At 40.2% G+C, this 21,497-nt stretch overlaps 1 protein-coding gene across 1 annotated transcript in view; it reads left to right on the top strand.

Annotated features, from left to right (window-relative positions):
• The window catches only part of si:dkey-1d7.3 (transmembrane protein 132D), a 32,701-nt gene extending 12,214 nt beyond the window's left edge, over positions 1-20,487 (top strand). The window contains exons 3-9 of the mRNA XM_017713453.2: positions 3,770-3,916; positions 8,310-8,484; positions 11,562-11,705; positions 12,746-12,951; positions 14,890-15,160; positions 16,966-17,157; positions 18,874-20,487. Coding sequence (XP_017568942.1) covers positions 3,770-3,916; positions 8,310-8,484; positions 11,562-11,705; positions 12,746-12,951; positions 14,890-15,160; positions 16,966-17,157; positions 18,874-20,415 — 2,677 coding nt within the window. The 3' untranslated portion in view covers positions 20,416-20,487. The remainder of the gene's footprint in view (positions 1-3,769; positions 3,917-8,309; positions 8,485-11,561; positions 11,706-12,745; positions 12,952-14,889; positions 15,161-16,965; positions 17,158-18,873) is intronic.
• The last annotated feature ends 1,010 nt before the right edge of the window (positions 20,488-21,497 follow it).

Below are 21,497 nucleotides of genomic sequence, written 5' to 3'. Positions count from 1 at the left end.
GGTCTTGGAGGACCACTCCCATGTGTGTTGGAAGCTGCATTCCAAGTGCTAGGCTGTGGTCCAGGTGGGCTGCATTTCTAGACCACTGTTCCAATCAGAAGGATTCTTTGAATCCAACCCAGAAATGCAGCCCACATTCTGGCAGTTTTCGACGATGCTGCTGGAGTGTGCCTCATGGTCATCTGTTCAGCATAATCCTTTGTATACGCGTCTGACTAAAGAAAGTTCAAGAGAAATCCTGGCCGATGAAACAAACAGCCACACATTGTTTAAAAAGTCCGGAAAAGAAACTTATGATACACTTTTTATTAGTTGTGTACCTGTTTAGTAGGATATAAACTGAATTCAGCGTGTGAAGCGCACCAGCCCCCAGTGACTTGAACAGTTTTTAGCTTGCATTTAATTACACACAGATTAATGTTTTGCCTGACATATTAAATCATTCGCATTAGAAGTATTGTTTCCATCAATTTTTTTGGGATGCACCAATATTAGTATTTGTGGACTGATATCCGATATTTTTCATGTGCATATCTGGTAACGACAGTACCGATACATGAACATCTGTATATTGTAACAGTTGCAACTAGATTCACTGGAATGAGCATTACAGTGAAATGTGACACATTTGTAGAAGGCTCAAATTAACAGTGGATGATATGTAAAATATATATTATGGAGGTGGGCGAAAGGGCAAAAAGATGTTTTCAGGTTTTCATATTTACTTTTTCTGACATTTGATAAGTTGGAACAGGCACATTTAGTGACACATTTTAAGAAATACTGTCAACCACCACTGGTACGTTTCTATAGATATGAGCATTTTACATCAAACTACTCTGAAGGACTTTGTTTACATCTCAACTACTGAATCACACATACAGTACTGGGCGAACGTTTTAGGCATCTAAGCAAATTTTTAAACAGTTTACCTCAGCAGTGAGTTTCACAATATACATTAGAATAAAGTCATATTCATAATTCAAATCAACATAAAAACAATAAAAAGTAACAAGAATTTCCTGGGTCCATATTTTTCCTTGACACCTTCACAGCCGCCACAGAGACTCGTTAATATCATCAGTTACATCATGAGCTCAATTTACTGAAGCACTGATTCAAACCAGGAGCTGCTTTTTAACTACATATAATACTGGGCTTCCTCGAGGAGAGGCTTGGAAATGGTTAAACAAACACACTCACATCCAGAAAGTCACTATTTATTATTTATAATTATTATTAATTCATATGCTGTACATTCTGTTCATTTAAATATCAACACTTTTCTCAGCAAATAAACACAAACTACACAAATAAAAAGATTTTGAAAATGTGTCTTGTGTGCCTAAGACTTTCACACAGTACTGTGCATTTTGGAAAATCTGTGAAATTCCCTTTTAAAGAATCAGCTACTGAAGCGTTCTTCTGTGGTTCTTCTGAAAGTGGTTCTTCTATGGCATTGCTCCGTTTGGCACCTTTATCATAAAGCATGTATTATTTTATGGATTTATTATTTGTAGTAACTCTGAGGCCTTTTTACATGAGTAAGTCCAGTAACGACATGAATTCCAAACTGATATGTATTCCACTTGTTTAGGAGGTTTACTGTCCAAATGATGGAATTTTCATCATTCATATTATTGTTCCATATAATTATTGCTGAAGAATGTGAGTTTAGACAAAACAGCATGAAGAAGAATTGCTCTGGCAGCGTCCACGAAGCAACGTGAATGCAGAGAGAGATGGAGCGAGCGAAAGATGGATGAGGGGACAGAGATAATACAGCTTGTCACAATGCTGTCGGCCACTTCACTGTCCCGCTCCCCCGTCGCACTCCATAAGTTCCAGAGAGTTTGGACGGAGCTCAAGCCCGGCCCACGTCTCAGGCTGGAATGAGGCTCTCTTCCATTCTGTGTAAGCCTCAGCAGTGGACAGGAGGGACAGGCGAAGCGTCTGTCTGCTGGATAAATCTGAAGAAAAAAACGCATTTGGCTGCATCTTAAGGCTGAAGAGTGGGCTCTGACTCTGAGGGACAGCAAGATTAATGTTCCTCAGAGTGGCACAGTACTCAGCCCTGCGTTTAGACTCCATACCGAAGCTAAAGCGTTGTGTGAGCACAAGCTTATTTCACTACACTCACAGAAAAGTGAGCACATCTGTAGCAGTCCATGGAGAGCCCTGGTAAAACTGACCAGCCAGAACTCTGAGAGGATTCTAGTAGGGCTAGGATCTGACTGGCAGGTCCAGTAGGCCTCTGTGCATGGCCTGTAATGAAGGCGTGGGTGTGGATGTTTATCTGAGAGACACAGTGGACAAAGCAACTAGCAGATTAAATGAAAAAGGTTGGTGAAAATGAGTTCCGTCAGACAGGGGAAAGCACTGTTTTGATTTGCTGTCAGTCGTGAAGGTAGCATTGAGGGTGAGGGTAGCATTTAAGACCTTGACCCTATTGCCTTTAAAACACAGAAGCACACGGCACAGTAAATAAGCATTTTTGCATATATTTAAGTGACTACATTAAATCAATACTAATTAGTCCATCTGCCACAATTATAGCATACAAGCAGTTACCCAGTTACCATAGAAAGTAGTTTTAATGTGTTTCCCAGGACTTAAAACGTAAGACTCCATATACACTTACAATAGAAGCCAATGTAGCTTCAGCACCTGCTGTTGCCTTCTATTATAAGTATGTTCTGAATCAATAGATTGTCTGCTCTTGTACTAAATGTATGCATCAAACGATTGTCTGTGGTAATGGATCATATACATTTTTTGCCTTTAAACTTCAGCCAGTGTTCTGCCATTGCAGTTATATGCACATTAGCTCCGAATTCCAGGCTAAGGGTATACATACCCTTTGTACACATGCCTATGTATGTATATGTATGTATATGTATGTATAGTACTGTGCAAATGTAAGATAGTCAAAAAATTATAAAAAGCTATGGAGAAAATAGGGCTTCATTACTGTCATCATCAGATAAACACTACTTAAAGCTTTTATCTTTGAGAGAAACTCAAGCTTCACTTTTGCTTCAGATCTGGAAAAATACACCGGCGCTACTGTCCATCCTTCCTCTGTGAGAAGACAACTCAATGCTATGTGTCTGAAAAGATGTGTGGCTGTTATTATGGTGAAAAGAAAATTCACATAATTCACATCAAGAAGCAGTTTGCATTCTCAGAGCAATGAACTGGTCACCCCAGAGTCCAGACTTCAACATCACTAAATGTGTTTGGTATTATTTAAAGCAGAAAACTGACCCAATATCTAAGATTGAACACTGGTTAAGTAGGAAAAATCAAAGACAAGTTATCATAGTGGACAAACTAAATACTGAGAATTTTTCATATTATAATTAGATGGTTAATTTTCTGCTTAAAATGAATAATGCACTTAATGGCTGTTTTGACTGGAAATTGAAAAATAATAAACACTTTTGCACAGTACTGTATACATAACCAGACCTGCGATGGACTGGCGACCTGTCCAGGGTGTGTCCTGCCTTCCGCCAGATGATCATTGGGATAGGCTCCAGCACCCCCCCCCCCCACGACCCTGAGGGAGAAGTGGTTTAGAAAATGGATTGGAAAAAATGGATGTATACATAAATATCACCAAATGCAATGTTTTTATTGTCTAATGTTGCTTTACAGGTATAGAATTCAGTGGTATAGATGAAGCATGTGTGCCTCATACATTCAATCATAGGGCTTTTAGCCTATTTATCAAAAATTATAACTTGGATGTCCTTATGTGTGACAGAGCCACAGTGAGGAGAGGGATGTCCTTCAGCACGGCCAGACCCAGTGACCCTCAGCTGTGGGACATCGCCCTGGATCCGGGGAGAAGAAGCAACCCCCAAACAATCTCTGTCATCTGCCAGAGGAAGAATGCTTTTACTGGAAAAAGGCAAGCCTTGAACTTACCCTCATCCATTATTGTACTAGGTGTATGTGGGTCTTTTTACTTTCATGTGGAATTCGTTTAAGAACTGCAAGGCCATACAGGCAGAGTTCTCCTTCTTAAATGATGAGAATTAAGCAACAGACTGTAAAGCAGAGTGAAAAACGCCCATATTTTCTGTTCGTCTCATTGTTCTTATTGGAACAGCTGCTCAGGCAGCCTGTTACCTCTTACAGGTTGGTGTTTTGAATGAAGACAAAGTGCCATGTTTTACAAACAATAAGTCAACCAAATCTACTCTGAGCCAACATCAGAGACGTCTGACTACAGTTTTGTGAAATAATTTGAGTTTCCATGAATAAATAAAAACATAACATCTTAATTATTCAGTGCCTTACTCTGAATTGATGGCTTGGTCGTTCCAATGCTACCCTCCCCTCAAAAACTAGACAAACAAAAAAAAAAAGCACAGCGTGTGTTTCAGGGACACAGCTATTAGAGACCGTAACATGTTCTCATTTGTATGTGTGCTTCCCATTTATTATTAGCAAGGTTAGCGTTTTTGGGACAAATTTTGCCTTAAGCTACTTGTTGCTTCTAAAAACAACTCCCGTGTTAGTTGCCTCTTAAAACACTGAGGAGAGGAACAGTAAAAAACTGCTCCACAGCAGGAACTGGAACAGACTTTTCATTTGAACAGATTTTCGATGTATTTTTAAGACTTTAATCCATCTTTAAAACTACAAAATTCTTGTTAAACATATCGGACTGAGACATGTTCTGGCTTCACAGCTTTACATATGATTTGGTGTCTGCAGGGATGTGCAGTCATTTTATTCAAGTCAAGTTATTTGGGCCATTGGTCTGTTGGGAAAATATCTGTTTGGAGAATCCTCGTCACGTTCCCAGCACATAAATTTTTTAGGGCTGAAGCTAATACTGTGATCAGGGCTGTTTAACCTTTTGAAACGACAAGCCATGCAGAGATGTAGGGGTATTAAAATTACTGGGTCGCGCCCAACTACGTGCATTTCATAATGAATTAATCAGCAATTAGAGTTAGAGACCCAGTGATGCACATTGCTGTACTGCACTGTAACTTCATGTATATTGAGTGTCTCTGTCATCACAAGTCCATAATACAAGTGCAACTCTTTAAAATGCTGTGTCTTAAAGGAGAATTCAGATAGTTCACCATTTCTTTAAAATTCAGTCATTGAGAACAAGGATGAACGGACTGTGAATTTTTATGGGTGATACTGATTGGTTTACAGCAAATTGCATGATTTTTGGGCAATTTTTATAAGGCATTTTCATCCTGAAGCTCACACTGTGTGGGTTAAATGAACCCTTGAAACACACTAGCACATTTCCATTATTCTCTGTTAGCCAAAGTTACAATATGAATAACATTATTTTCTCTTTAATGGGTCAAATGCTTTTTAAATGTTTCAATTTTAAACCAATCATTTAAAGAACATGATTCAAATAAAGTGCTTCCTTTAGCACAATGACTCATGGATAATTATGCTTTGAAATTTTGGTACAGGTGTAGCAGCAGCATCTATATAAAGTGCATATTTACATCAAAAATTCCAACACAGATCAGCAAAAAAATAGAAACAATTGACTGAATCTAGTGATTCTGAGCTTTCCTGAGTCCAATTGTGCTTCCTAAACAAAGTCATTCAGAGCTGTTTAATACAGAGCCCCGCTGGTGACATCCTGCAGTAATAAAAAGAATGCATGGCCACACCTTTTTAACGTGGGAACGAGATCCTAATGCGTGGCCATGACTTAGTAAGGTGTGAGAATGAGATGATTAAGTCGTGGCCACGACTTAGTAAAGCATAGCAACGAGATCCTGCAGTAATAAAAAGAATGCATGGCCACACCTTTTTAACGTGGGAACGAGATCCTAATGCGTGGCCATGACTTAGTAAGGTGTGAGAATGAGATGATTAAGTCATGGCCACGACTTAGTAAAGCATAGCAACGAGATCCTAATGCGTGGCCACAACTTAGTAAGCTGCAATCTTGTTCCCACACCTTACTAAGTCATGACCGCGCATTAGGATCTCATTCCCGCGCGTTAATAAATTGTGGCCATGCTTTATTTTTATTTCTACAGGATGTCACCAGCGGGGCTCCGTAGTTTGATGTGAAATGCATTTTAAAGAAACTTTACAGGTTTTCCTTTCCAGCGGTGCCATGGGAGCCAGGGTCAGTGTCACCTACAACACAAACCGAACCATTTTATTTACTATCCAAACGCACCAGTGAACCTACTTGTGAGTTACATCTGGCTTCTGTGCCCTCCACTCCAGATTTCTACTTTAAAGGATAGGTTTGGCAAACAAATCATGCAAGACATATTTGATGCTCAAAATTCTTTAGTTTTGCACTAAAGGTGTTATTGTAGGTTAAAGTAGCTAGTATTGTAACAAGTTATAAGTGCAGTTACAGGTGTGAAAACTGTGCCTAAATAATCACACTCTGGCCTCAGATTCTAAAATAGACTTACTCATGTGGTTTCTGACACTCTGTGACGTACCATTATCTGTTAAAATGGACAGCAGTATGGACAAAATTTAGATTTGTTTCATAAGATTACTGCTGACTCAAAATCAGATAGCTACTCGTGTTTTTTTGTGCTGTGCAACATACTTTTGCCCATTATTACATATAACAGTACATCATACAGTGTTATAAACCATATAAGGAGGGTATTTGTGAGATAATGATTTAATGTGGAAAGGATTGCTAGACCCGTAGCTCCTGTACAAAACCAAACAAACTCACTTAAGACACTGAACATGTCTTGCCTTATCAACTGCACCTGGGGTAAAGGGACAGACACTTTAGGGTATCTGTGTATTCTGATGTATATCAGAGTGTCACATATATCCATGGCTGTGAATATCTGGCCACTAGAGTGTCCAGACCCTAGCAATGGAAAATAGCTCCAACTTCCACCTAGCACACTGCCCCTGCTCCCCCCTCTCTATCTCCCGCAGGCCGACCCACTTATCTGTAATCATCCCTGATACATCTGTCCGTCATCCCGGCTTAAAGACCCGTGCGTTCAGTGCAAGATTAGAGCTGAGATCTCACGTCTTAGCCCCAGTATTAACCAACGAAGAGCCAAGCAGAGAGGATTCCCCCCGTGCTAAGAAACCTATGATACACACCAGAGATGATGGGATGGAAGTGGACCATTTGCCCTTCCACCCCTAAAGCCTTGATTCACCAGTGAAAAGCTTTTGGTTCTCTGGCACAGTGAAAGCCAGTGCTTGCTTCACTTGGTCAAGTACTATTTATCTGACTGTTTACAGTCAAACACGCTATGATAATTTTAATAATGTCACCTCAAATCCCATTCTGTGCTTTTACCCGGTCATAGAGCCTGAACTGAAAGTAATAGAGATATAGTAGGTCAAGTCAGACTTCATGTACATAACTCACTCAGAAAATACCAAACATGCATATAACTCTGCACATATATTTGTTTACTCCACTTATTTGTTTTCAGCCAAATATTATAGTAATTTTAATATTTCCAACAACAGTGATTTTAATATTTCCAGTTGAACAGCAATATTGCACTCACTGTAACCCGTTCTCCTAAAATAAAGACCCTTATATCATCGATATAAACATAATCCAGCTATCCAGATAACATCCAAAACACAAAGACTTTAATTACATGAGCTATTTTGCAAACAGTGCCATTTGGGCCGCACTGATACTGTTACTTTTACAAACATGTTTTTAATGTAAACGCCTTAATGTAAAGGAAAGATAATTTAAGGCAGAGAAAAGTGTCTTCCACTTAAAGCATTATAAATCTTATCTACAGCACTTACAAAACAGTACTTTGGGCTGTCCCAGCTCACTATAACTATGCTTTACTGTAAAATATAACCATTAACATACTACGTGTGAATCCTCATCTCATTTTGGAACATCCTTCTTAATGAGTCAAATATATACATACATAATGAGAAAAATATATAGATGTCAGTCGCTCAACCCTGAGCACATTCACTCCTATGAAATTTCTGCATATTCCGCGAGGGACATATTCAACAGGAATGTGTATCGTCCAGGTTTCCTGAAAATCACAGGATTTTTTTGGCATCGTGATATTGACTGATGAGGTCACTTTGTTTACCCTATTACTTAAGTAAAGCATTAGAATGTGTGTCATGTTCTCATGCCATTAGCATGGATCCTAGTTACACACATTTTGTGAAGCACAGTTTTTGCTAATTCTATGCAAAAAAATTCAAGCCTTACAATTTAACGTACATTATCATCACATTAACAGACATTCTGCCAGCTGTTTGTGTCTTTTACGAACCAGATGTTGATGTTTAAATTGCTGTGTGATTTGCAGGGGTCTGCTGGAGGTCCTGCAGCTGGACTTTGAGACACAGGAGCAGAATGACCAGTTGGAGAGCCAGATGATCACATTTCGTCTGGAGCTGCCTGCAAACATGATCCAGGACGAGGGCACCATGAGGATTTACACCGTCCAGAGAGACTATGTGGGCATAGTCCCATTCATTATGGTGAGCTGTGCATGTGTGTGTAGAGCACATGTTTATGTATTGTTTTTTTCCTACAGATTCCATGTGAGTATTACGATTGCATGCAATATCTATGTTGCTCCCCGTAAGCTTTCTAATTTGTCCTTTTAGATGTTTAGAATTGGTGATAAATCTGAAGGGAATGTGTGGCTGTTAATGCTGATGCTATGGGGCAGCTTGCACATAGATGTATTTTTCATTTGATGCTTCTGTATAGAGGCCTTTAGCTATAAAAGTACAATAACCCATATAAATGATTCATAGGTCTCTGTGGAGCTGCGTGTCTGTATGTGCGTGTATGTGGGTGGGAGGATTATTTGCCCCAAGGCTGAGTTCCAGTTCTGTTGCCCTCTGCCTTTGATCTGACTTTGTCATCCCTAGTGCTTCTGATTCAGTCCTAATGAAATTGACAACCATTTAAGGGTTACTACTGTGGTCAGGATTAGACCTGTCCACCGCAGAATGTATGCCTTTAAGACCTGCATGGATTTTCTTCTTTTTACTTATCCCACATTAAACGTAGTCCAATAATAAAGGTGCCAAAAGGGTTCTGTGGAACGATGACATAAAAATGTTCTTCAAATCCTTGAATATTCTGGTCCAGGATTTCATCATCTAGTGACAAAATCCGTATGTGCACATGACGCCCAGTCAGTGATTATCAAGGTTGACATTTGAAGAGCAGTGCTATAGAAGAGCCACTTTTGGTTCCCTAAATAATTCTTTAAAGAATATTTTTCTGTAAATGTGATGTGTGATTGGGAAAAACCTTTTTTAAATTGTAGAACTTCCACATAATGTAAAGGCTCTATCCCAGAGGTCTTCACAAATGGACCTTGGATCCAGTTTCTTGTCCTGTGTTTTGTGTTCAATAGTGGCTAACTGAACTATTAATGTAGCTGAATGTCACCTTGTGCCTAACCTATCAGTGACTGAAAAACCCCAGGACCAGAAACTGGATTCAAAATCTGGATTTCAAGACCAATTAAAGATCTTTCCTACCTCCAAACCAAGGCACATTTAGTAACCTTTATATTTACCAATGTATGACCCCTTTTATGAAAAGATGACATTAAAATTTGCCATTTCAGTTCAAGTATTCGAACTGAAACTAGGAATTTTGAAAAATGCCAAAGATCCTGAGAGGTTGTTTGTAAAAAGCAGCCACTGTGGAGCACAATGCTGTTTCTGAAATCACATTGCTCTCAGGAAGCAGGATTTTGTCTTTAACTTTTCGAATCACGGTCAGCATCTGTTGTGCTGTGTACAGAGGCTGCTGAATGACATCTGGTGGGGCTAGAAGTTAAATCTATGCTCAAACCTAATCGGCAAGCACATCAGTCACATGTGTGACGCACTGCAGCAACATCGTTAGAGAGTGTCAGATGCAAACCCCTGTTTTACACACTGCTGAACATGTTTTTAAGACAGGAACAGCTCCACAGGGGGTTGCCTCCACACACCAGCCACTTACCACTGACTTTAGATGGATATAAAATGAGGTCTTGTAGGCAGATACATGATACAGATTTATAGCTTAGGGTTTTTTTTGTATTTATTTATTTTTTTTATAACAAAATGCAACATAGTTTTCAAAACATACTGAAATCAGTATAAGCTGATATGGAGAGGATTTAGTGAAATGAATAGACACTTGTACTTGTGTACATCACAGGAAAACAAGACTGTAAGATGTTAGTTATGCTCATATTTGTAAGAGTGTACACATTTACACATTGCCCTGTGCCTAAACATGAGCGCATTGCCAAGGACATGACTGAGGAGGCCATTTATACCAAGAAAGACTCTTCTAACATTTGTGTGGTTTTATTTATCAAAAACGTCATACCTCTTTACCCCTTATGCTGCTGAAACAGAAAAAACCTCATCATTCCATGCTTCATAGCCGAATTGCTGTAAATGGTGACAGTGTGCAAACGACAGCAGTATACATTCATGTCAGTGTTGTTATTATGGAATAGCAGTGGCTTCCTGCAAATGTGCAGGGTGATGGTGTTAGCCTCTCTTTTAAGCCTAGAAGGGGTCTAAACATACTAATGTTTTAATTATGTGTTGAATGAGTATGCCAGTATGCCTGGATTTCAATAACAGCTGTTCAGCATTCATTTATTTTAATCAGCATCTGGTTTACTTCACTGCTGTGACTTGGCAAAAGTTGAGAAAATTGCACTCCTGATGGAACTTTCTGCTGACCACTGCGGTAGGCTACCGTTGTTGCTGGCGATAACAGAAGTTTTCGTCGCTGCTAAAGTGCAAAGCACGAAATATCTAGTTTGCTGTTATCTGTTTACTATCATCTTTAAAGCTAAATGATCTCAGTTTTGTTCTGTTCAATTTGGACTCCAATTCACTGGGAAGTAAAATAAACTTTAACAACTTATTGCAAAGACATTTCCCTTCAAAAGCTTCAGTGACACATTTAACAGAACAAGGTTTAATCGTTTTCTTAGCACCAACTACTCTGATACACACTATCTGCTGTAGAAGAGCCTGAACCCTGTGAATGTGTTTATGGTTCTCACATTGCAAATATGGTGAAGGCAGTTTCTACAGATTAGCTTACATATCACTGCTGTTGCAACAAAACCTTGTCTCTCCATTTTTGTCATTTTTCTGTTTTTGACATAATTTGAAAATGCCTGTTGGTCTTTACATTGTGTTTAAATTTCGTGATGGATAGACCAAAAGAAATGGCCTTGAATGACTTGGAAAAAAGTCTGGTTCCATTGACTTACATTAAAATGATCAAATTGTAAGTCGCTCTGGATAAGAGCGTCAGCCAAAATGCCATAAATGTAAATAAATGTAAAAGTAAAGTAAATGTTTTTTCTTCTACTATTAAGTTTCTATTTTGGCTACACAAGGCTTTGTTCCAACAGCAGTGATGTGTGGACTGGGGAGTGTATTTTGAAAGTTATAACAGTATATTTTGAAAGTTTATCAATGTTTACATAGTACATTCCATAATACATAAACTTTAAACCCAATCTCTACTTATGTCAAATTGGATCTATTTCTGTTGTGTATTTTTTATGCAGAACACAGAGCTCCTGAACACGGCCGTGTTGACTGGTAAGAAGGTGTCCGTGCCGGTGAAGGTGCTAGGAGTGGAGGCAGATGGCTCAGTCTCAGACATCACCAACTCCAGCAGGTGCAGGTCTGCAGATGAAGACACTCTGAAGGTACAGTACATCACAGCAAAGCCGCTGTCCGCTGCTCTGCCAATTACACTCGCCGTGCACCACTCATTACCAGCCTAACTCTCTCCTGGTGACATCTCCATTACACCTGGCAGTGCTGAGGATGCTGGAGTCGTACTGAGCAGAAGCACTGACAAGCCCCAGTGCTCAGCTCCTTATTACAGATTAGAGACTTCAGAAAGTTACTCCTGAGAAAGAAAGAGACGGACAGAGAAACACAGAGACAGAGTGACCCAGTAGCCTCTATCTGAAGCTGTGCCTTTTCCTATCCAGAGCGCATCCCTGCCCCTGGGGCTTGTCTTTTCTTTGCGTGTTTATTATGAAGAGCCAAGACCTTTATCCAGTTATTATTGAATCATTCTCTTGAGCCTCTCTTGCCAGAACCACAGTGCTTTAACAGAGGGTTTAAAGCATTTAAAGGGGTCAAATCTGAAGATGAATCTGCACTCTTCTCTTTCAGTTCATTTCTGGCCCAGTGTGGCCTTAAGTACCAGACTTAGACACACACATGGAGAGAAACACAGGCTATTCACATTCTGTATTTCAGATTAAATGCCTAGCCGGGACAGGAATAAGGAGACAGTGTTACAGACACACTGTACACTGTACTGTTGTTCCTCAAATTGCCAGAGAAGAGCTAAGCGGGAACGGCTGATGGTTTTTTAATGATTATTTTGACTGAGCACAGACTAAGTGCTCTCAGTTGTTGGAGAATTTGACAGTCCCTGAAGCATTGAGAGGAAAAGAGGAGGTAACAACTGTAATATATTTACTAAATGAGACAATACAACCATATGGAGCACCCATTCCATGCTGTATTTCACTGCCTTTCACTGCAACATTAGCATAAAGCCACTAAACTCTTTCTCGGGGGCTGATGTGTTTCACACTGTGTTTTTGTCTCCATCGTTAACAGGGTGATTTTACAATATTATGCCAATTTACCACTGTACATTATCATGCTAACAATTTCTAGCCTTATGACCATATTAACTAGCTCTTCTCCTTCTTGTTTCTCTCAGGTGTCAGAGAGGTGTGAGAGTGTCTACATGAATGGAGAGGAGACGAGAGGCAGAGTGAGGATGATGGTGAACTTCACCTACAGCTACCTGAGTGCTCAGCTGGAGGTCAGCGTGTGGATGCCCCATTTTCCCCTGCAGATTGACATGTCTGACCCAGAGCTCAGCCAGATCAAGGGCTGGAGGGTGCCTGTCTTTGGGGCCAAGAGGTTAGACAAAACTTAGCATTTTGGTAATACAGAATCAAAATGAAAACTTATAAGAAAAAAAAAATAGTAACGAATGTACATTGATATAATTTGACCTTTTCTGTCAGTCAATTTATCATGAAATGTATATATAATATCACGGGCAGCTGGCACTTTCAAATGATGTAAAAAAAAAATAATAATAATAATGCTTTTCACATCACAGTGACAATATATACATATGACCACTTTGCTAGGAGCACCTGTGCATCTTCTCAGTCATGCAATTATTCAGTCAGCCAATCTTGTGGCAGTAGTGTAGTGCATACAATCATTCAGACATGCCTCAAGAGCTTCAGTTAAAGATTTTTTTTTATCGTTAACTCCTCTTGGCTTATTATGGTTATAGAGACTGATATTTGTATCAGATGTATTACCATAGCACAGAGAAAATTGCTTTCTCAGTGCATCAAAAAAAGTGAATCCTTATTGCTATGGGATCAATCATGAGGCATGGTCTGGCAAGCAGAAGCTAGCGTTAGCCTAGCACGAAGGCCAAAGCATCATTACACACAACCACACAAATTCATTCTGGCTCACTGAAGCTTTACTGATGCAAGTTTAGAGAATAATGACTGCAATCTGAGTGGTGAAATCTGTGTTTGTATGTGGAGCTGGTAGCTTAAGATACATTTAATTCATATGCTTGTTCACACCAGAGGCTAAAATTAGAAGACTAAACTACCAGCAATAAACAGCATCCATGAGAGTCTTGTGACAATAGTATAAGCTGGTGGTGGCATTTTAATGGTGTGGTCAATGTTTTCTGGGCATATATTGGGTTCCCTAATACAAATCAAGCATTGTTTGAATGCTGCAGCATATCTGAGTATTGTTGTGGACCATGTGACAGTACGCCTTGTCACAAAGCACAAGTCATCTCACACTGGTTCTGTGAACATGACAGTGAGTTCAGTGTACTTCATTGGTGTCGGTCACCAAATCTGAATCCACTAGAACACCTTTGTGATGTAGGAGAAAGAGGGATATTCACAGCATGAATGTGCAGCTGACAAATCTGCATCAATTACATTGAGAAATCTTGTCAACATGGACCTGTATTTCTAAGGAATTTTTCCAACATTGAAACCATTGTTAATCCCACAAAATATTCTGTTCTGAGAGCAGAGTGGGATCCTACCCACTTTAAGTTTGGAGTTCCTAATGAAGTGCTTGGTGAGTGTATATATCAGGAACAGAGCATATTCATTAACCCAAAGGTAACACAAGGTAAATGCAGGCATTAGCCATCTGGCTTACTTTAATTTATAGTCAACAACTGTAATCAACAAAGCCGTTAAAATGATTGACGTGTGTGTATATATTAGATGGCTGGATTGCTGTTATTGAACTTGTATAATCAGTGTTTAAAGCAGCATTGCGCCGAGGCAATTGCAGTGTTGTGAATGCTTAACTGATTAATCATCAGTTTAGAAAAAGAAGATGTAAACATGGAAGGTCAGTCTTGCTCTATATCGTATTATCTACAACAGCTGTGGTCTCTGTAAAATCACAGGAATGCTTTAATGACCTCAGTATACAATATACTGCATTATATGCAGACATATTTCAATTTGAATGGGGGCATAGTTATATGTGAATTTAATTCCTTTTGACAGAATTAGCATATATACTTAAGGATGTAGTACCTCATATAAATATTTTCTTTTACAACTATTATTAAGTGTTCATGCTAGTTTGAAAAGCACAGAGACAATTATCTGCATGGCTCAGGTGAAGATATATATAGATATAGCATATATGTACAGAGAAGATGAGATACTGCAGCTGAGGCACTGCAAGTAGTAGAAAAGAAAATGAAAAGAGAGCGAGAGACAGAGAGTGCGAGAGAGCTGAAAGAGAGACAGTGTTTCTCATTTTTTCTCCCGTGTCTTGAAGAGCAAGCTGGGAAAGTGAGGAAGAGGATGAGAAGAAGGGCAGAGGGTGCATGCTGCAGTACCAACACAGCCTGGTCCGAGTGCTTACGGCCTTCACAGCTGGGGATCCAGACTCGAGCGGTTCCTCTCCTGTGTACTTTCTGGGCCCTGAATGGCTGGTGGACGTGACAGGGCTGGTGCGCTACTCTCTGAAGGTGGGGGACACAAGCATAGCTCGACTGCAGTCTGGAACAGTGCTGAGCGGCAGGGCTGCTGGAGTCACTGCTGTACAGGTAACCGGTCCTCATGGGAGAAGGTTCAATTTGTTTTAGTGATTAAAGTAGTGATTAAAATGTCAGTTTGCTTATTTACCATTTACACCAAAGGTTTGGGGACACCTTTCAAATTGTTTTTACAAGATGATTTTCAAAATGTGGCGGCACGGTGGCGCGGTGGGTAGCGCTGTCGCCTCACAGCAAGGAGGGCCTGGGTTCGATTCCCTGGCCAGGCGACCGGGGTCCTCTCTGTGTGGAGTTTACATGTTCTCCCTGTGTCTGCGTGGGTTTCCTCCGGGTTCTCCGGTTTCCTCCCACAGTCCAAAGACATGCACTCAGGCCAACTGGACATGCTAAATTGCCCCTGGGTGTGAGTGTGTGAGTGTCTGTCTGTCTGTCTGCCCTGCGATGGACTGGCGACCTGTCCAGGGTGTATCCGCCTGAAGACCGCTGGGATAGGCTCCAGCACTCCCCCGTGACCCTGAGGGAGAAGCGGCTTAGAAAATGAATGGATGGATTTTCAAAATGTTTTAAATAAATGAGCAAGTGTGCAACAATAATAATAATAGTGTCTAATAATAGTGTCCTTCAGCAAGACTCCTAAAACTATAATTGCGTAGATCTGAATAAGAGCATCTGCCAATATATTAGCTTCACTTAAAGAGGAGTTGCACCGATTTTGGTTGAGGTGTAAACAAAGTCATTCAGACTGGTTTGAGGTTAAATAGTGCTTTGTAGAAAAACACATTGAGCCAGATTTCTTTACAGTGGCGCTGCTTAGAACCACAATATTTACAATGCAAATATAGCCATTTTATTTAGTATCCAAAACTACCAGCGAACCTACATGTTCCTTCTGGGTTTGATGTTAATGTTGATGATGGTAACATAGTGTCAAATCTGAAAACATAGATTTTCTTTTGGGACATTAGAGCCTTACACACCCTTGCGTGTATCTCTCCACTGTGGATGGATTTTAAAAAGGAATTTTTAGGTCAAAACCTTAGGACTACTGTAATTAAATGTTTCAGGCATCACACAGTGTATTTGTAACCATTCCACATAATAACTTTCTGTGAGTTATACAGACATTTTGAAAATTCGATGGAATTCCCCTTGCAGTTGCCTTTGCTTTACTGCAAAAGTTGGAATTGGAACAACTACAAAAGAAATACAAATTTGAGAATAATGAATAATGACACCTCACTGACACCTCTGTTCCACACACCAAAGAAAACATTTTGATGTGTTTAAAGCTAAGTATTGCAAAATTTGTAGACCAGCTGTTTTAGTTAGCAATTTGTTTTTTGGCTTAAAAGTGAGGTCACTGATTTTAAGTCATAATACTTTTTTATCATATCTGGTGAAATGCTCTTCAAATTCCAGATGCTGGCAATAAAGTACATACATAGAAGAAAAAAATCCAGTCTCTGTTGATGCCCTAATGGCTGATACTGGCAGACAGATCGAGAAACGACATTAAAAAGGACAAACTAGAGAAAAGACAAGAGTAAACATCAATGTGGCTTTCCAGCACTGTAGAAACTAATGGAGTTGAAGGCCAAGAACAGTGCCACTCGGCTGTGCATGAAAAGAGAGGCTGTATTTGTTTGGTTGAGTTTTAAAACATCAAGCTTCAGCTAACTTCCACTAAACTCAATGACCCCAACTTTAATTGAAGTATCTATGAGAAATAAAACCCTACTGAATAGATCTGCTGCTGTATGTAAGCTTAGACATGCTCTTGATAAGTAAATACAAGACCTGTTGATGCAATACACGCAAAATCTGTTCCTGCTGTGTTTGTTTACTCACTGGGTCAGGTGATGTCTCCTCTTTCGGACGCGGTGCTGGCTGAGAGGATGGTGCGGGTGCTGGATGATAAAGTGAGCATCACGGAGCTGGGAGTGCAGCTGGTCTCAGGCCTCTCACTGAACCTCCAGCTCAGTCCAGGCAGCAACAGGGCCATTGTGGCCACCACCACCACCCAGGACACCATGCACAACCCCAAACAGGTCATTCATCAGCAACAAAAGAATCCTGTTTCCTGCTGCAGTGATCAGAAAGGCTTTTTTTTTTTTGTTTGGAGCATCTGGTGGCAGAGATTTTCTATCCGAATGAATATCTGCTCATAAGATTCAGAGCACGCTGAGAACTCAATAATATTCACAGATTAATAGAGTTCGCACATTTGCTGGGGCAGAATCACATTTTATGAAATGTGTCAGGGGAAACCATTAGATGCTCTAAATTCCTTTAGATGACAGCCAATTCAGATTTTGCGTTTCAGTAATACAGCCATTTGGTTGACCCAGTCAATATCAGGCTATTAGCACTCAGCGAGGGGCTTCATCCGTTTATGTGATGGGCTCTGCTAGTGCAGCTCCACAGGCTATGCATAATGTATTTCACCTCGAAATATAGGACAGCCTGTGGCGGCAGTTGTTCGTGTTAGCCGGCAGCTCTGGGTGTTCTTACTTGTTACAGTAATTACTCTGCTCGTTGCCCTGTTTTTTTTTTGCAGCTGGATTTTTTTCAAATAAATATTGATCCCTATGGTTAAATGAAGCTCAGTGCTGGGGGTTTATAGGGCAGAGATGTACTGAATTTAGACTCTGAGTTAATTATTAAAAGATTAACATGTTCATTTCCTTGAACATGGCACTAATTAGATGGATAGACGTGTATAGTTTATTGATCCTTAAGGGGAAATTAGTTTGCAACAGTAGCCAAAGAACATGAGACATTATTTACACATAATACATACAGGCCTTTGCAAAAGTTTGTCCGCCTCTGGCCAAAGTACATGTTTTGTTGATTTTCTAAGTGAAAATAAATACACATCCTGTGCAGCAGGGCTTTTCAACCTTTTCCACAAGCCACACTTATTTATCACTAGATAGCCCACCATGGGGAAAAAAAACATTTATTTGATAAAAGGTTCTTTTATTTCTAGTGCTGACACAGAAACCTGAGCAACAGCTTAAAGATCAGATTATCCATTTGAGTCCAATCGCAGAAACCAAAATTTCATCTTAAAAAAAATGAAAATGAAAAAAGACAAAAGGAATTTTGTGTTTAGAGCTTTGGCTCACACTTCTCTGATGTTGGCCAGCGTCCAAGAGACGAGACCTGGTCAAGACCGAGACTGGATTAACATTTTTACAAAATATAATGAAAGGGAAAAAGGATTGAAAATTGTGTGTAGTTCATTTTACATGACAGTAGTAGTAGTAGTGGTAGTAGTAGTAGTAGTAGTAGTAGTAGTGGTAGTATTAATGATAATAATAATAATAATAATAATAATAAATTAAAACAAATAAATAATGAAACAATATTAACCTAGCAACTAGTATTAATTAAACTCCTCATTCTGATATTTCGAAGCAAATGAAAGTAAAATATATTTCTTTGTCTTAATCTTTGCCTGTACAGGATGTTAACTTGTTTTTAGAAAATCCACGAAAAACATGTCTTTTGACCAACTTTTGCACAAGACTGCATATTCACACAATGTAACACACAACTGAAGCATCTACATTCAGTACTGCACTACTCTATATTCATGCAATTGTTACTAACTGTAGTATATAGGTCACTTTCATAGAACTTTGTCTTTCACATTGTCCAGAATATTCATTCTGTGTGCCACCTGATGAATATGCTGAACAAAGGCAATCATTTCGAGCCCTTAAATGCTTTGATATGAATTTCTTCATGTTGCATCATAGGAGGCAGTGGTTGCCTGCTGGGTGAAGTTCAGCGATGGCTCTCAGACTCCTCTTGACCTGTTCGATCCCAGTGGCTACACACTTACAGTCAGCTCACTGGATAAGAAGGTAGTGTTGGTAAGGAAGGTTCCGGGACATGTCGTGGTGGCGGAGGCAGAAGGACAAGGCTTACTGCTTCGAGCTGAGTTGGCCATCTGCGAAGCCTGTCAGAAGTCCAAACGCAAGAGCAAGCTGGCCGTGGGTGCCGGCACCGTTAGGGTCAAATTCCTGTCAGCTGAGCAGCCGGCCACAGAGAGTGGGAGGACGCAGCCTGGCATCCGAGGTGTGACTGATTATGGCAGCGATACTGAAACTGTAGAGAGTGAAATCAGACTGAGCTTGACCTCTTCTCATGGTTTGGTCGAAGTCTTCAGGAATACTATTCCTAGCATGCAAGAGAGCACCACGAAAGAAATCAACAAAACATCAACCAAGTCTAGCCTGCAAGAGGCAATCGGAGGGGCCATATCCACCATCAGAGCTGTGAACGGACTGGGGATGCTTGCTACAAAGCCTGGTGTTAACAAAGCTCTTGTTACAGTTGGCCCAGCAAGTGTTTTGAGAAAGAACTTTGGCAACTTGCTTGACCAATTAGACTTGACTTCCCAAAAAGAGGAACCTAAAGAGGATCCATCCTTGGTGGAGAGTGATTTAATGCGGACATTTGGTTTTTTCACGGACTTGGAGATCTGTATCTATTCACTGGTAGGGGTCTCCTGCTTGGCAATAATAGCCATCCTGCTTAACTGTGCCACTCACAACGCGAAGTCACGCAGTAAGAAGTCTCCAGTGCAGTGCCATGGTCCTCATGAGCATAAGCACCATTGGGTCCGCCTGGGCACGGCTGCGGAACAGAGCAGGGCCGTGCCAATTGTGACCACGCAAGTGCCAAGCACTGCTGCAGAGATGCCAAGCAGTATGGAAATGCAGAAACCCATGGAAAGGCCTACAGTTATGGAGATGCCCCGAGCAAGAGAGATGCCCGTGGTGCCATGTGAAGAGAGGACAGCCACTTTGGGCAGAAGGAGCAGCACCCTGCCCCACAGACCAGACCCTTTGGCAGTTAGGTCTGCAACTCTACTACCAAGGCCAATACGGAATGACCCGCTGCACTCTCCAACAAGCAAGAGGAACCAGGTCCAGTTTACCACCTTCACCACTCTCGACATCAAGCACTTGGCAGCGCTCAAGAGGAATGGGCAGGATCTCAACTGGGCCAGCCAAGCAACCGGAGGTGTTAATCATGCAATGGGCACTAGTCAAGCAATAGTAGCCAATCAGGGAGGCTCATGTAGTCTGGTTGCGGCAGCCGGTCAGGCTGGTCTGTGCAGTCAGGTCAAGGCAGCCAGTCAGGCAGGCCTGTGCAGTCAGGTTGGGCCAGCCAATCAGGTAGGCGTACACTTTCAGATAGGAGGGTGCACTCAAGCAGGAGATTGCGTCGAGTCCAAAAGATTTCTCCCTGAAGCTCCATGGCCCGTAGTTAAACCAGTAGCTCAGGTTTAATGAATGAATGTCTAGGTATGTGATGTATCTGATTTAATGCTAATTCAAAATATTTTCTAAAGTGATATTAAAGTTCAGCCCTCTTTTTATTCACACATTTCTATTTATGTAAATAAGTGATGTAAATATATCAACTGGATTTTTCAGTGTTTTTGTACATTTGTATGGAGAAATTAAGAGATAAAGAGAATTTCAAGAAAAGCATTTTATGAAATAATTATATATATATATATATATAATGTGTATAAATGTACAGTACTATACAAAAGTCAGAGATTACCCTTTTGTTTATTTTATTTCCACTCAAAATGACCATTATATATGTTATTATTATACAAGTTATTCATGTTTTAGGAAACATATTGTCACCCAGCTGCTCTTTACATTGTATGATCTTTGATTAAAATCTCTTTACATTGACACCAAAAGTTAAGACTGTTTTCTCCTTCCCTTGTAAACTTACCATTTTAAAGATACAAGAATTTGTTCTAGCAGTGACGATATATATAACAGAAAACCACACAAAGCCTCCAGCACTAAGTATATCAAATCTATCAGCATTTCATTTGTCCTCTTTTGTGCACTTCACTGCCACTGTAACTCTTCCATTCTTCCAGTCTTAAAATCAACCAGTTACAGCTGTCTTCCCAACAAAAACTTCCCAAAAGTGCACTGACATTAAATTCCCAACAAAAAAACACTAACTTTCACACAAGCAAATACCCTAACTCATTTTAGCTGTCTCACAAATTTCTTTCCGCATCCAAACTGGCTAAAGGAGATATTTCTGAGATTAGATACAGACTGTTCCACTTGCATAAGATAGAGGAAAGTTAAAGGAAAGTAAGTGAAAAACAGGTTTCTGTCACCATCTGATAAACAGTACTTAAAGCTTTCATCTTTGACAGAGAGGAGAAAATCAAGCTCCGCTCCTGCTTCAGATAAAAAAAAAAAAAAAAACAGCAGGTGTTTCTGTCCATCCTTCCACTGTGAGTAGGCTCAACACTGTGAGCCTGAAAGCTCTAAAAATGAGTAATTTGTACTTAATGGCTGTTTGGTAACTAACTGAGTGAAGGGTGGTC

Source organism: Pygocentrus nattereri, chromosome 16, assembly GCF_015220715.1.
Source record: "Pygocentrus nattereri isolate fPygNat1 chromosome 16, fPygNat1.pri, whole genome shotgun sequence".
Lineage (NCBI taxonomy): Eukaryota > Metazoa > Chordata > Actinopteri > Characiformes > Serrasalmidae > Pygocentrus > Pygocentrus nattereri.
The sequence above is the reverse complement of the archived record's forward strand: the minus strand, read 5'-3'. Positions and strand labels throughout refer to the sequence as shown.